At 38.9% G+C, this 13,284-nt stretch overlaps 1 protein-coding gene across 3 annotated transcripts in view; it reads left to right on the forward strand.

The window, feature by feature from the left end:
- Positions 1-12,567, forward strand: part of PPP1R1C (protein phosphatase 1 regulatory inhibitor subunit 1C) — a gene marked incomplete at both ends in the record, with an annotated part of 111,928 nt that extends 99,361 nt beyond the window's left edge. For 2 of the 3 annotated variants that reach the window (XM_080928028.1, XM_080928030.1), the window contains one exon: positions 5,457-5,545. In XM_080928028.1, coding sequence (XP_080784154.1) covers positions 5,457-5,545 — 89 coding nt within the window. Of the gene's footprint in view, positions 1-5,456; positions 5,546-12,529 lie in introns of those variants that run through there. The other variant, XM_080928029.1, reaches the window with a different exon arrangement.
- Between the last annotated feature and the right edge of the window lie 717 nt (positions 12,568-13,284).

A 13,284-nucleotide genomic window follows, 5' to 3' on the forward strand; every position in this document is an offset into this window, starting at 1 on the left:
ACATCCTATCTGCTCTCTAGTTTTGTATAGTTCCCAGATGGGGCTTATTATATTTAAATCAAACTGGTTAGTTCTGTTTCTAAAGATTAAATGACTACAGTTTCATGTGTCTAGAGTCCAGTCCAGAGTTTTGGATACAACAACAACAAAAGATTCCTCTATTCTTATAACTTGATCACTGTTTGTAATGTGGTTATGTTTAAAGAGTGTCTACAAGTTAGGTTAAATTCAACATTTTTTCTTTTGACAACATGATTCCACTAAAACCAAGATTATGGAAAAGGTTATACTGATGTCTTAGTCAGGGTTTTTATTCCTGCACAAAACATCATGACCAAGAAGCAAGTTTGGGAGAAAAGAGTTTATTCAGCTTACACTTCCACATGCTGTTTATCACCAGAGGAAGTCAGGACTAGAACTCAGGCAGGTCAGGAAGCAGGAGCTGATGCAGAGGCCATGGAGGGATGTTACTAACTCGGTTGCTTCCCCTGGCTTGCTCAGCTTGTTTTCTTATAGAACCCAGGTCTACCAGCCCAGGGATGGCACCACCTATAATGGGTTGGGCCCTCCCCCCTTGATCACTAGTCGAGAAAATGCCTTCCAGCTGGATCTCATGGAGGCATTTCCTCAACTGAGGCTCCTTTTTCTGTGATAACTCCAGCTTGTGCCAAGTTGACACAGAACCAGCAAGTACAATTAAAATCCACTTTACACAGTTCTTTGATGATGAAAATAGACACTTGAACTTGAATCACTATGTTTTCTTTATGGTTCAAGCTTTGTAAAAATTCATTAATAGTAAAATAACATTCCAGTTACTCAGGCAAAAAAAAAAACCCCTCCAGTAGGAGCAGAGGGCTAAAGTTTGTACCCTAGTTCATCCAATGTTTTCTTGGTGAAACTGACTAGGAAACTTCACTTTTTCTTTTAACCAGGGGGATTTAATTGGTTGGAGCTTATCAGAGACCTTATCAAGATCTTTTGAAAATGATGAGGCTTTTTCCTTGAAAAGGCATAAATATAATTTAAAAATTAGACTTTTAAATGGATGATGTTTGCTCTAAATTATACTTACAGATTCCCTAGAGGAGTTTAGACTGATTGCTTAGACCTAAAAGAATGTGTTTTTACATCATCAAAACAATACAAACGGAATAAAACCGAAGAGTAATAGTAACAGCAACAACAGCAAGATAGCTAAGCCAACAACCAACCAAAACAAACAAGCTCTAATTGCATATTTACCCAGTGCACTTGTGAATTTATTTTTAAAATGTGTGTTTGAGCCAAGCATGACAGCTCAAGTCTGCAACCTCAGCATCATTTAGGAGGCCAGCGTGGAATACTTCAATGACTTCAAATTTAACTTAGGCTTCATAATGAGTTCCAGCCCAGACTACATACAGTGTAAGAAGACCCTTGCTCAAAAACCAAAACCAAAACAAACAAAAATCATAGATATATCTTGCTAAATGAACAGGAGATTTGGGGGCTAACTTCACTGTGTTAAGCATAACCAACTCCTTACCTCATTGTCAGCCCTTGACCCTCTTTCTGCCCACAGGGGCCATACAGCTTTGCTTTGACTTTCCTCCAGTGTATTAGAAATCCACAGTCTTTGTTATTTTCTCTTGATTTTTCTGAATCGTGAACTTTCCATTTTTGTGTATAGTTCTTATAGAAGACTTCTGATATATGTGGATTGATGTTGAAGTGATATATGATTGGCCAGTAGAGAGGTAGGCAGGAAAGGCAGGAAAGCGAAAGAGGAGCCGGGATTGAGAGGGAGAGAAATCAAGATGGAGTTGGAGAAAGCAGGCCTAGGTCCTGGTAGCTGTAATTGGTGATAGGTAGATATGAATATTCTTGAAGGATTTCACAGATCTTTTTATCTATGTAGAAGGGCAGTTTGTATGTTTGTCCACTGGATGTAATCTTACTGTATAGAGGGTTTGTGGATTGAGAATTTAATATATAAATCTGGACCAAAAGCTATGAAGTTCTGGAGTAATGTTTGTGCCAGGCTGTGGAGGAAAGAAAATGGCAGGAGGTCGTATCCACCCGGGACAGAAACGACAGGTCAGGCCGAGTGAACCGCTTGGAAAAGGAATCGCATGGAGACTGTAACTGGCGGACTGAGTAACAGGGTCTGAGCGCTCGGCTCCACGCTAGAGCGGCATCTGCGGAGTGAGACCACAGAGGCCAATAAAGGGATAAGTCAGCAATTATTTAATATTTACTGCAATAGATACATGATACACTTTTCAGGCAGGAGGGCAAGTCTCTTTCCTAAACTGCTCTCGTTCTCTGTCATTGGGAACATCCCTATAAAGCCACATCCTATCTGTCACGTGGGAACTGGTCATCTAACTAAAGTCAGTCAAAGGGACCCCACAATATTTTTGAAACATCATTGTGCTATGTACCTTTAGCTAGCCTAGAATTCACTACTTAGACCAAGCTGAATATAAACTGGGTCAGTTCTCCTGTCTCTGCCTACTAAAGAACCTGCTGTGCAGAGGTAAGAGGGATGACATGCACACATGCTGTTTGTAGGCATTGGTTCTTCCCTTCTCTTTCTGTTTTGACTCAGTCTACTTTGTTTGCCTTCAATTCTAGTTTCTTCATATTTTCAGATGCATGTCATAGAGCCTCATGTTATGCACGACCCTTTCCTGTGTGTACATGCTATTGTGGGATAGTCACCTCCATTGTGCTTTCTGAGGTCTCCACTTATCCTGGTTTCTAACTAAAATGTGATCCATCATAGACCGTGTACAGGGAAAGGTCCGCACCTCTCAGCATCTATGTCTCCTGAACACTGTATGCTCTGTCTGTGGGGTTGTGCAAATGTTGAATGAGTATTTAGTGATTATTGAAACCCAAACCATACATGAATGCTGTGTAGAGAAAAACATTACGAGCTATACACCAGGCTGCATACTTTACTTTTAATATCATTGGGTCTATAACCAAGTGAATACTGCTGTGTAATAGGAGAACAGCGGTTCGAAGAGGTTTCAAGACAGAGATTAATCAACTATACATCCTCCAACTGAAAGAGGGCATTAAGGCAAACTGTTTTGTTTTGGAAACAAACAAAAATTTGGAACGTATTCTACAGGGTCTCTCTGTGCTGACATGTAGCCAGCCCTGCCTCCTCAAGGCTTTTTCCATGGGAACATTTCATTTCAGAGTGATTTTGTTTCAGAAAAAGTACGTCTCATATACATTTATGGTCATTGTTATTATAAAAACAAGTACACTTCAAATCACAACAAGTAAACAAACCTGTACTCAAATATGGGAGTGACCGGCTAAGGGTTAAGTGTGTGAGCATACTGTTTTCTGGAGTTTTCCCACTTACCCATATTAATATCGATTTGGTCACTAATATGCATTTACAGTCTTATTACCTTGTAAATGAAAGGAGCAAGTGCTGGACTCAGGGACACTTTACCAAATGTGGGGAGGGACTTTACAGTCAACCTCTGCTCAGGAAACTGAATTCTGGGTGTTGGTCGCAGGACACCAACACCCAGCCATTTCAAAGGGACCTTAAGAGCCTCTGTACCAGGTTCGCTGTCAGTGCCGTAAACCTATGACGCGTCATAGTGTATGACTAGAAAGTACTGTGCATCATCTTAGAGAAGTTAAAATTCAGCTAACATACCTTAGCAATGGAACCATAGGGTTTATATACTCAGCACACAGAAGGCTGTGTTAGAACTCTTCTGAACACCACCCACCCTTACAACTCAAAGCAGATCACTTGTGTTCTCAAAATCCCAACGCCCACACAGGTATTTCCATCACAGACTTCTTAGGCTTAGTAAGCTATGCATGCAAAACTCCAGCAGAGTGTTTGGTTGGACACAATAAATTCTCTTCCTTTACACTCAGCATTTAGACCTCTTTTCCACATAGCTTATTGTAATGAGGTAATTTTCAATTCCTAATAATAAGTTTCTCTCTACAATCCGGTGCTAATAGGAATTGTGAGTGTATATTAAAATGTTAAATATTATTACACCTGATCATATACTTTTGCAAGATAACACGCCAAGTCCAGATATCATTTCTTGTCAACTTGTGTACTGAGCCTGGTAGCAGCAGTGCATACGAATTCACTTGTCTCTTGGTTTTACACAAAACATAGGCCATGTCTTGCTTTTAATTTTAAGTTTTAACAAAAATATTTTTCATGATTCTTAAAAAATAATTCTTAAAACATTTGTCCAAAATATAAAATGTATAAAAACTATCGTATGTACAGGAATCAGCTTGTCTTAACAGATTATAGTCAAGAGGACTTGAAGAGAATTCTTCCAATTAAATGTCGAGGTAGTCGTGATCTTCATTTGTAATTAAAAAAAAAAATCTGAGGATAAATTATTAGGAAATTGATAGGGCATATATTAAGTGGTTTCTTCATGAATTTAGTCAATAAGTTAGAATAATTGGTAATGAACACATATTGTCCAGTTAGCATCTGGCCTGGTTATTCAAACGCAAGTTACACAGTCTTTGCCATCAATGAGTTTGGTCTAATGAGAAAGGTGTAAACTAAGTTCTATAATATAATATAAGTTCCATACTCAGAAAGGCTCTGTAGCAGGTACATCTGAGAGATGTGTTCCTAACTCCATGCGGGAAGCTGTGCTCTCCCTGAGGAAAGAGAGCTGGGATGTGATGGGTGAATGGAAGAGACTTAGAGTGTGAGGAGGAGATGAATGCGTTTTGGCCTTGAGAACAGGAGAAAAAAGGCTTAGAGGCTAAAGTGAACCAGGAATGGTTAGGGAATAGTTAGAGTAGATACTACTAGGACAGAAAGTGGAAAGCAAATCCAGTGAGAAATGAGGCCCAGCAGGCAGGAAGAGGCCAGGTCATCTGAGCAGAGGGTATAAGCAAACTTGTGAGTATTGGCTCTTTCACTCTGAAGGCCTAGTTATTGAGGAATTTTGAACAAAAGGGTTCCATAATCCTAAAGGTATGTTATGGATCAAAATAAAGAGATTAAGAATATTGTGACTGTTGCTTTTTTATTTACACATTACGAAATTGTCAGACTTCCCTGTGGTATTATGACTTTGTCAGGCCTTCCTTGTAACTGAGTTCAGTGATAACAAAAGCAATATTTTCACTGAATGGTAACACATCGGAATTATCGTAAGATCCAGTGAGCAGGTCTTTGGGGTGTTAATAGACTGTGATATAATCCTTGAAGAAGATGCAGTTATAGAAGACACCCTACCTCTAATGGGAATTTCTCTGGGTATGCTTTCATTGTTCAGTGAACAAAATTGTTTATGTAGGATACATTGTTGAGATTCTTGGAGGAACACACACACAGAGAATAGTTTTCCACTCCTCATTTTTATTATCTCTTTCAACAAAGCAGCAAATTTGCCATAAATAACATTCATTTGAGTTTTGCACAATTTTTATAATTTCAGGGGTTAAGCATCTGAAAGGCCAGAATGGATCGGCTTTCCCGGAAGAAGAAGAAAGTGCAAGTGAAAGAGGAGAGAAGTGGAACCACTAATTACCCACCTGTAGCAAGAGGCTCCTTGGAACTAACTGGACTATACACTCTTCTGAATATCCAATGGTACCCGAAGCTCCGCCTCCAGCATCCTCTTCTGTCTCATCCCCCACTCTCGCAGCAGTGTGATCCTCATCGGAACCTCCTTGACTGAGCTGGGAAACTGAGTGCTGATTGTTGTGTGCCACGTGCAGTGAAGAATCGCATTTATTTTGCCACCATTTTTAAACTAATCAAGCCTAGGAATCCGCTCCCACGTGAGCGTTATCACATTGATACTGCCAACGCAGAATTCTTCCTGGTCTATGATATGATTTACATTCTAAGGTCAAATGTATAGAGTATTACTCTAAAAGTAAAAAATAAATATCAAGTGTGCTCGGGGAAAGTGTGAGTGGGGATTACTGGATGAGGAATGTCTACAGAAGCTTCTAAGTAGTAACTGAATTTAGCATGCTTCTGGGTCTAGATCAAGCCAGAGTTTAGGACAAGAAGACAGTGATATGTAGATTTCAGTTGTCTTGATTCAAAACAGCACAGCAGACATGAGGTTACTGTCACCCAGCAGTACATTAACAGCTATTTAAGGAAATAAAGGTCTCTTTCTTTTCTAAGCCATGCAATGTAGGTGTCTCAGTACCATTTAGTCATTGAAAAGGAAATGCTAAGTTTATAATAAAATATGGCAAATCTTTTGTTTTCTCCTTTTTAACTATTTAAAATTAAGCTATTTATAATGTATCATTTTTGTTTGTCTGGGTTTTTTTGTTGTTGTTCCTCTTTTTTTTTTTTTTTTTCTTGGTGCTAGAGAACGAACCCAGAACTTTGTACATGCAAATATTCCTCTGGACTCTGTCCTCAGTCTTACTGCAGTTTAATATATCATGAGTGTTTTATTCTTTGTCTCTGTGATAGAATAAAAAAAGTCTCATTAATTCAGCCATAGACTTACCCATTAATTCGACAACTACTTTTTGTGGAATTAAAAAAAAGAAAAAAAATAACTGTTATTTTGAGATTAGTATTACATCATGTCATCTTTCCCTTTCTTCTCAGTAAGTCCTTCTACACACCACTCCTCAGCCCTTTTCAAACTTGTCACCTCTCTTTCCATTAATTGCTGTTATATACATATCAACCACTATCTTAAATGAAATACTAGGAAACTACTCTTTTTGGGAGACATGAACATAAAGGAAAGTTTATTTCTTCTCTGGAGCTACGGCTACAGTGAGATTTTGTAAGACAGTGGGTATTTGTCAGTATGACTTTAACTCAGATTCCTGGCCATTAGCTAATTTTAATTATTCATGGTATGTAAATGCACATTTTAGTGGAGATAGATGGTTTTGTTTTCACACTGTGAGTTTTAATGAGATTCAAATGTTTCCTGAATGTAAAGGGAAATCTATCAAAAACCATTAAAGCAAGGGGCTGGTTACCTAGGTCTGTGGGTAAGAATACCTATCACCAACTGATAAGCTTACTAGATTCCTGAGAGCAACATGACTGGGGGGAGACCAGTTGTCTCTCACTTTGTGAGAGGCATTGTCCTCTCGCTTTTACCACACACCCTGGTATGTGGGACACATACACACTCACACTAAATAATCATAAACTACTAAGAGAACATCAAGAATGGGAGAAAAACATAAACTGTGAAATTTACTATAAGATCCTAAGATGCAAATCCAAAGGAATAAGATTGTTTTTAATTTGAAGTTGTATAACATACCAATTAATGTACTATTGGATATTATTCCCCAGTGTCCATCATGACCTCTGTTTTCCTTTCCTCCTCTTATCTTTCTCTCTTCTTTTTATGATGTCCTTGCTAAATCAACAAATCTTTTGAGTTTAATGCAACCTGCTATAACTATTTTCCTACCCAAGTTCCTCTCTACTGAAAACATCATTAAGGTCCATAATTCTTGTAAATTCCTTTGAGATTTTTGTTTCAAAACATTCCTGACACCCTTTGAGAGTATTTGAGACTCCCTGTGGTACTAACCAAAATAATAGTCACCTTTTCCCTCTCCTTGAATAAGGATATTTATAAGGGCACCTCTCCCCTACCTCAAGGGAACAGGAGGGATCCAAAGCTCCTTGATTTGTATCATAGTGTTAGGGCAGGAGCAGTCTGTCTTCTGAGCTTCTTTCTTTTACTGTCGGATGTTAATGGTATCAAACCCTAAGGTGCACATTTTCCTTGGGGAATGCTGTTTCTTCTATTCTTTTTTTCACTCTCAAAACAAATCAATTACAGTTTAGAGCTTAAGTTTTGCTTGGGGAATATGTGGCATTCTTGCAATTTGAAGGAGACTGGAGCTGAGACAGTGGGCTTTCAATTTCCTTTTCACACAGTTACAGTCTCCATTGAAAGCATCTGTTTCCATAAGGCGACAGTGTAGCTTTAGTTTGGTTTAAATAGCCAAAGAAACTGTCTGACTCACAGCCTTCAAATTTTGTATTTACCAACCGTCACTCATAAGATGATATGATAACTAACAGGCCGGCTTTGGGTCACTCAGACTCAGATTCAAATTCAGCCTCCATCAAGGCATAGTCTCAGTCTTAGTCCATTTGCAGAACGAATGCATTCAATTTGAACCTGCATTGTTTTTGAGACTTGAGTGATGGAGGAGCTATGAAATGCTTAGATTAGCCAAATGGGCGCTGCTACCACAGCTACAAAAGATCCAGAAAACATCTGTGTAAACCTACTGTGTGAACCCCACATACTGTGTGAACCTCACATGCTGTGTGGTCTTTTGGACTCAGGGTCAAGTGATCAGCTTTCACAAACTCTCTAGCAACTTCGTCCATCAAAGGACCAGCATCTCTGTGCTAGACCGGCTGGCTTCTGTGCCCCTGTGTCATCCCCTTTCTTCTCCACTGAAGACTCTAGCATCCCTTTATCTTTCCCATACAAGCCCTTCACATGTCAGGAAACCGCCTTCTAGACCATTTCCACCCTTAGGTAAAACATCATCACTTCCTCCCAAACTTTCCTTGTCACACTCGCCACTCACTTTGAGATCCTTGGCTGATTGTGCTGGACAGATAAATGGGTAAAGGCTACGGATAATATTTTTTTTCTCCTAGAGAAAAACAAATGGGGAAATAAATTCCATAGAGCAGGCAGCTAAGTCAGAGTATTCCTGCTTGGTTATGTGAATTTGTAGCATCCTAATCGTGGTCTGAGTTAAGGAGCTGTTCTCCAAAACAGAACTCTAAACTCATTCCTCTGCTGAAACAATTTTCCCATCATTTCATGTAGAATTTCCAATGCTTCCTACATTCTATGAAAAATGTTTTTAGGCTAGTTTCAGATCAAGTTATGTTTATTTTATGCATAGGATCAGAATATGTATAAATGATCACATTTATGATTTTTATGGCAATTGTTTAGAATGGAGTCAATTTAAAGTGAAAGAATATTTTAAATCCACTTAAAACATATTTAAAGACTATGGTAGTTCCCCAAATCAGAAATATAAGATAAAATACAATTCAGGGAACGTTAAGATAGATTTATTTGAATATTGCTGTAATGAGCGACTTAAGTGTAAGTACTTTACAGTTTATTGAATTGCAAAGTGGACTGATTAAGTCATAAACAAGCCACATACATCAACATTTTATGTGCTTCTTATCTGGATCTAAGAGCAAAGCTCAAGTGTAAAGTGGATAATAGGAAAGGCAGGTTTGTGTACACGGAAGTGTTTATGCCATTATACAATTCGGTGTAAAGAAGATTGAGGGGAAAAAAATACATTTTTATTCTATAAGTCACAAATTCCAAGCATTCCTGAGTCATCAATTTGTTGGTTAATAAATAGGCTGCCCTAATGTGAAATCACATAAAGATTAAATGAGTGTCTTTCAGAAACTCATGCAATCTAAAGATATACTATAAGCAAATGAGAGTCTAAATGGGAAGTCTCTATTCAGTCCCTCCCCTCAGAGCTCAGGGAACGCTCAGGAAGAGGAGGAGAACGAATGTAAGAGCCAAACAGGGTGGAGGACACCAGGAGACCATGGCCCTCTGAATCATCTGAGCACACCTCATATGAACTCAGAGACTGGAGCAGCAATCACAGGGCTTGCACAGGTCTGAACCAGGGCCTCTGTTTGTATATTATAGCTTTTAGCTTGGTATTTTGGGGGCCTCCTGAGTGTAAAAGTGAGTGGAACTCTGATTCTTTTGCCTGTTCTTGGGGCTGTTTTTGTTCTATCAGGTTGCTATGTCCAACTTCGATATGATGGTTTTTGCTTTATCTTTTATTTTATTTGGCCTGTTCTTTTCTAATAGGAGACAGAAAAAGAGTGAGTCTGGGAGGGGAGGGAAGAGGAGGTCATGAGGAACTGGAAGGAGTGGAGGGAAAGCTATAATTGGACATTTTATGTGAAAAGTAATTTCAGTAAAAGGAAAAATGGAATAAAAGAGACTAGACTGAGGGAGCATCCACTTTACGGTAGCTTATTAACTCTTAGAGAATTCCACACCATGCGTCTTGATTATACTCATCCCTACTCCTTCCCCTTAGAGAATTCCACACCATGTGTCTTGATTATACTCACCCCTACTCCTTCCCCTTAGAGAATTCCACACCATGTGTCTTGATTATACTCACCCCTACTCCTTCCCCTTAGAGAATTCCACACCACGTGTCTTGATTATACTCACCCCTACTCCTTCCCCTTAGAGAATTCCACACCATGTGTCGTGATTATACTCATCCCTACTCCTTCCCCTTAGAGAATTCCACACCATGTGTCTTGATTATACTCACCCCTACTCCTTCCCCTTAGAGAATTCCACACTATGTGTCTTGAGTATACTCACCCCTACTCCTTCCCCTTAGAGAATTCCACACCAAGCATCCTGATTATACTCACCCCTACTCCTTCCCCACCTCCTCTCTGCTTTTGTTCTACAAAAGACATTCAAAACAGCTGCCTGCCAGCTCTCTGGCTCTTACAATCTTCCCATGTCCTCCTCTGCTGTTTATATTAAAATGGTATAAAAATAATGGATGTTATTTTGTAAATAACCCCATAACAGGAGAGCAGTGGAGCGAAAGCTTCCTACTCTTCAGCAGTAAACATAGTGAAATAGTCTCCTTAAGTGAGTAACTACATTTAGAAAAAGTTTGTCATTCAACTCTACATCTCTTTTTGACATCCATTTTGTTACACAGATATTGATTTAATCATGTCCCTGAGAATTTAGTTGTCTTTTTTTACATGGGTAGCAGAGACTTGATCTAGCAATATAAAGACAAAAACGTATGAAGGAACATACTTGAAGCCTGAAGAACAAATTACCATTAAAATGCCATTGGATTTATCTTCATTTGTAAGTCTTACTCTGATAATAAGATTGCATTTTCCACCTTTCTCTGACTATTAATATGATAAACTAATCTGAGGGGGATGAGTGTGGCAACTTCTAAGAACCTGCGAAACTACTAGAAAATCAGAGTCTTCAAGAATATCAGAACAGTAGGAGGTAGTGAACATGTGGGTTTTCGGGAACAGGTATTAATTTACAAAAGCAGAAGGACCAGAAGACTGAAAAAAATAAGTAAACTAAACCTTAGGATGCCTGAACAGGACATGAGCTTTCCCTTATCTCCCAGAGGTGACAGCACTGGGAGGCTTTAATTAGAAAATATCACTGAAAGTCTGGAGAGATGGCTCAGAGGTTCAGAGCACTGCCTACTTTTCCAGAGGACCCAGTTTCAATATGCAGCACCCACAAGGCAGCTCACAACCATCTGTAATGCCCCAGGGGGTCTGAAGCCTCAAGCTGACATACAGTGTGACAAAGCACCTAAAGAACAAAAAAGAATCGTCAAAAATAAAGAAAACGTTAGGGAGTTTTGGTTTACAATTTTTGTATTAAAGATGGGAAAGGTGAAGCCTGAAACTTGTGTGTGTGTGTGTGTGTGTGTGTGTGTGTGTGTGTGTGTGTGTGTGACTCAAGAAACTTGAAAAATGTCAGGAATAAAAGCTTTGGGGAGCAAATAACAGAAAAATCAGTGCATGATGGTACCCAAGCTGGTTTCTGCCAAGCAGTGGAATTCTTGGTTTGGCGGCAGTACAGTGAGAGGCTGTCATTTCCCTTAACATTCTTTTGTTGTGACTAAAAAATAGGACAATGAACAGAGGGAGGCCACAGAAGGGAGACCCTCAACTACTGTCTAGTGGCCACAACAGTGTCATAAGGCCATGCCTTGTAAAGAAGAAGTTTCCAAAAGTAAATGATTCTTATTGGATTTTGTGCTCTAGCCCAATTACATTAGGGTTCTCATGGTGTAAGTGCTCATTGGTAATGGTGAAAAGCCAGGAGTATCTGGTTCTCAGCAAGTAGAACTTAGGGACTTGTCTCATCCCTGGGGCATGGAAGAAATAGTTGCTGGTGAGTGTTGAGGAATTGGAAATATTAATAATAACCATATATTTGCATAATATGCATAACTTTGCATAAATATGCATAAGCAAAGGAATGTTTAATCTAGATCCATAGCTGGATATAAATGGTCTAGATAGTCTCAGTCACTCCATACTGTTTGCAGAAGATTGTCTGGTTTGGTTTTAAAAATATGTTTTGTGAACAAGTGGACAAAATTCTAATTCATTTCTCAATAAATATATACAAAGGTTTCTGAGATTATGCCAATTTATTACATGGTAAGGATATAGGTAATAATGATATTGCTTAGTTCTTTTAATATATTGGCATGTATTGAAGTGATTGAGAAAGTCAATAAATAAGTCAATTAATATACAATTAAGATTATTTCTGGTAATGGTACATCACAGGAAATACCGGCAGTGTCTTCTCTTCACTATACATACGCATTAGACCAGCTCCTTACCCACTGGAATGTCACATGCCTGGGAGATAAACAGACGACCATGTACAGGTCTTTCCGATCCTGAGTTATACGTTTCTCACATCTAATTCTCTTACAGGAGCAAGCAACCAGGAAGAAAAGAAGAGATGTGAATAGTAAAAGGCAAGTGCATTAGGGGAGATGGCTCAGAAGAGAAAAGGCTTTGCCTTGTGTTACTAGACAACATTCACAGGACAAAACTAAGCTATGAGTCAGAGATGTACACATACAGTATGTAATGGCATAAGTATTATTACTGGGTATTTCATCTTGGAAATCTCAGTCTTAGAAAATGGCTCTAAATTGTAATCCCTTTCTGTTTGTTTTCTTGGTTATATCATTTTTATTTTTGTTTTGTTTTATTTATTTGAAACTTCTTCCAGTAGAGCTTTTCAGCCATAAATCACTAGCTGGATAATTTACTCCATCTAGCATGTGAACTGTTGCTAGAAAGTATTGCACACCAGGTTTTTTTCTTTTGCAGAGATTTATGTGATGTTGTATTAAGTTCTCTGGAATGTGTCCGATGTGTCCTAGGGTTTTTCCATTTTCTCCTCCAGGTGCAAAAACCAAGTTGATAACAACCAGAAGCTGGCTTGTCAGTGCTGTAGTCTTGCCTGAGCTTGGGAAAGTACTACACACATGCACAGGGTCCCAGCACTCCTTCCCCCCTCATACACCCTTGACAGCCGAGCAGACTGCCTTCTAAAGTGTTCTTGATGTTTCATACATATGTGGACATGTTTTTCAGAAATAGTTTATTATTATTTGGGTTGAACTATTTGTCAAGCTCCTTTCCTCGGTTTTATTTCCCTCTAAAACTAGAAAGAACTT

The sequence above is a fragment of the Micromys minutus genome, assembly GCF_963924665.1.
Source record: "Micromys minutus genome assembly, chromosome: 13".
In the NCBI taxonomy this organism is placed as follows: domain Eukaryota; kingdom Metazoa; phylum Chordata; class Mammalia; order Rodentia; family Muridae; genus Micromys; species Micromys minutus.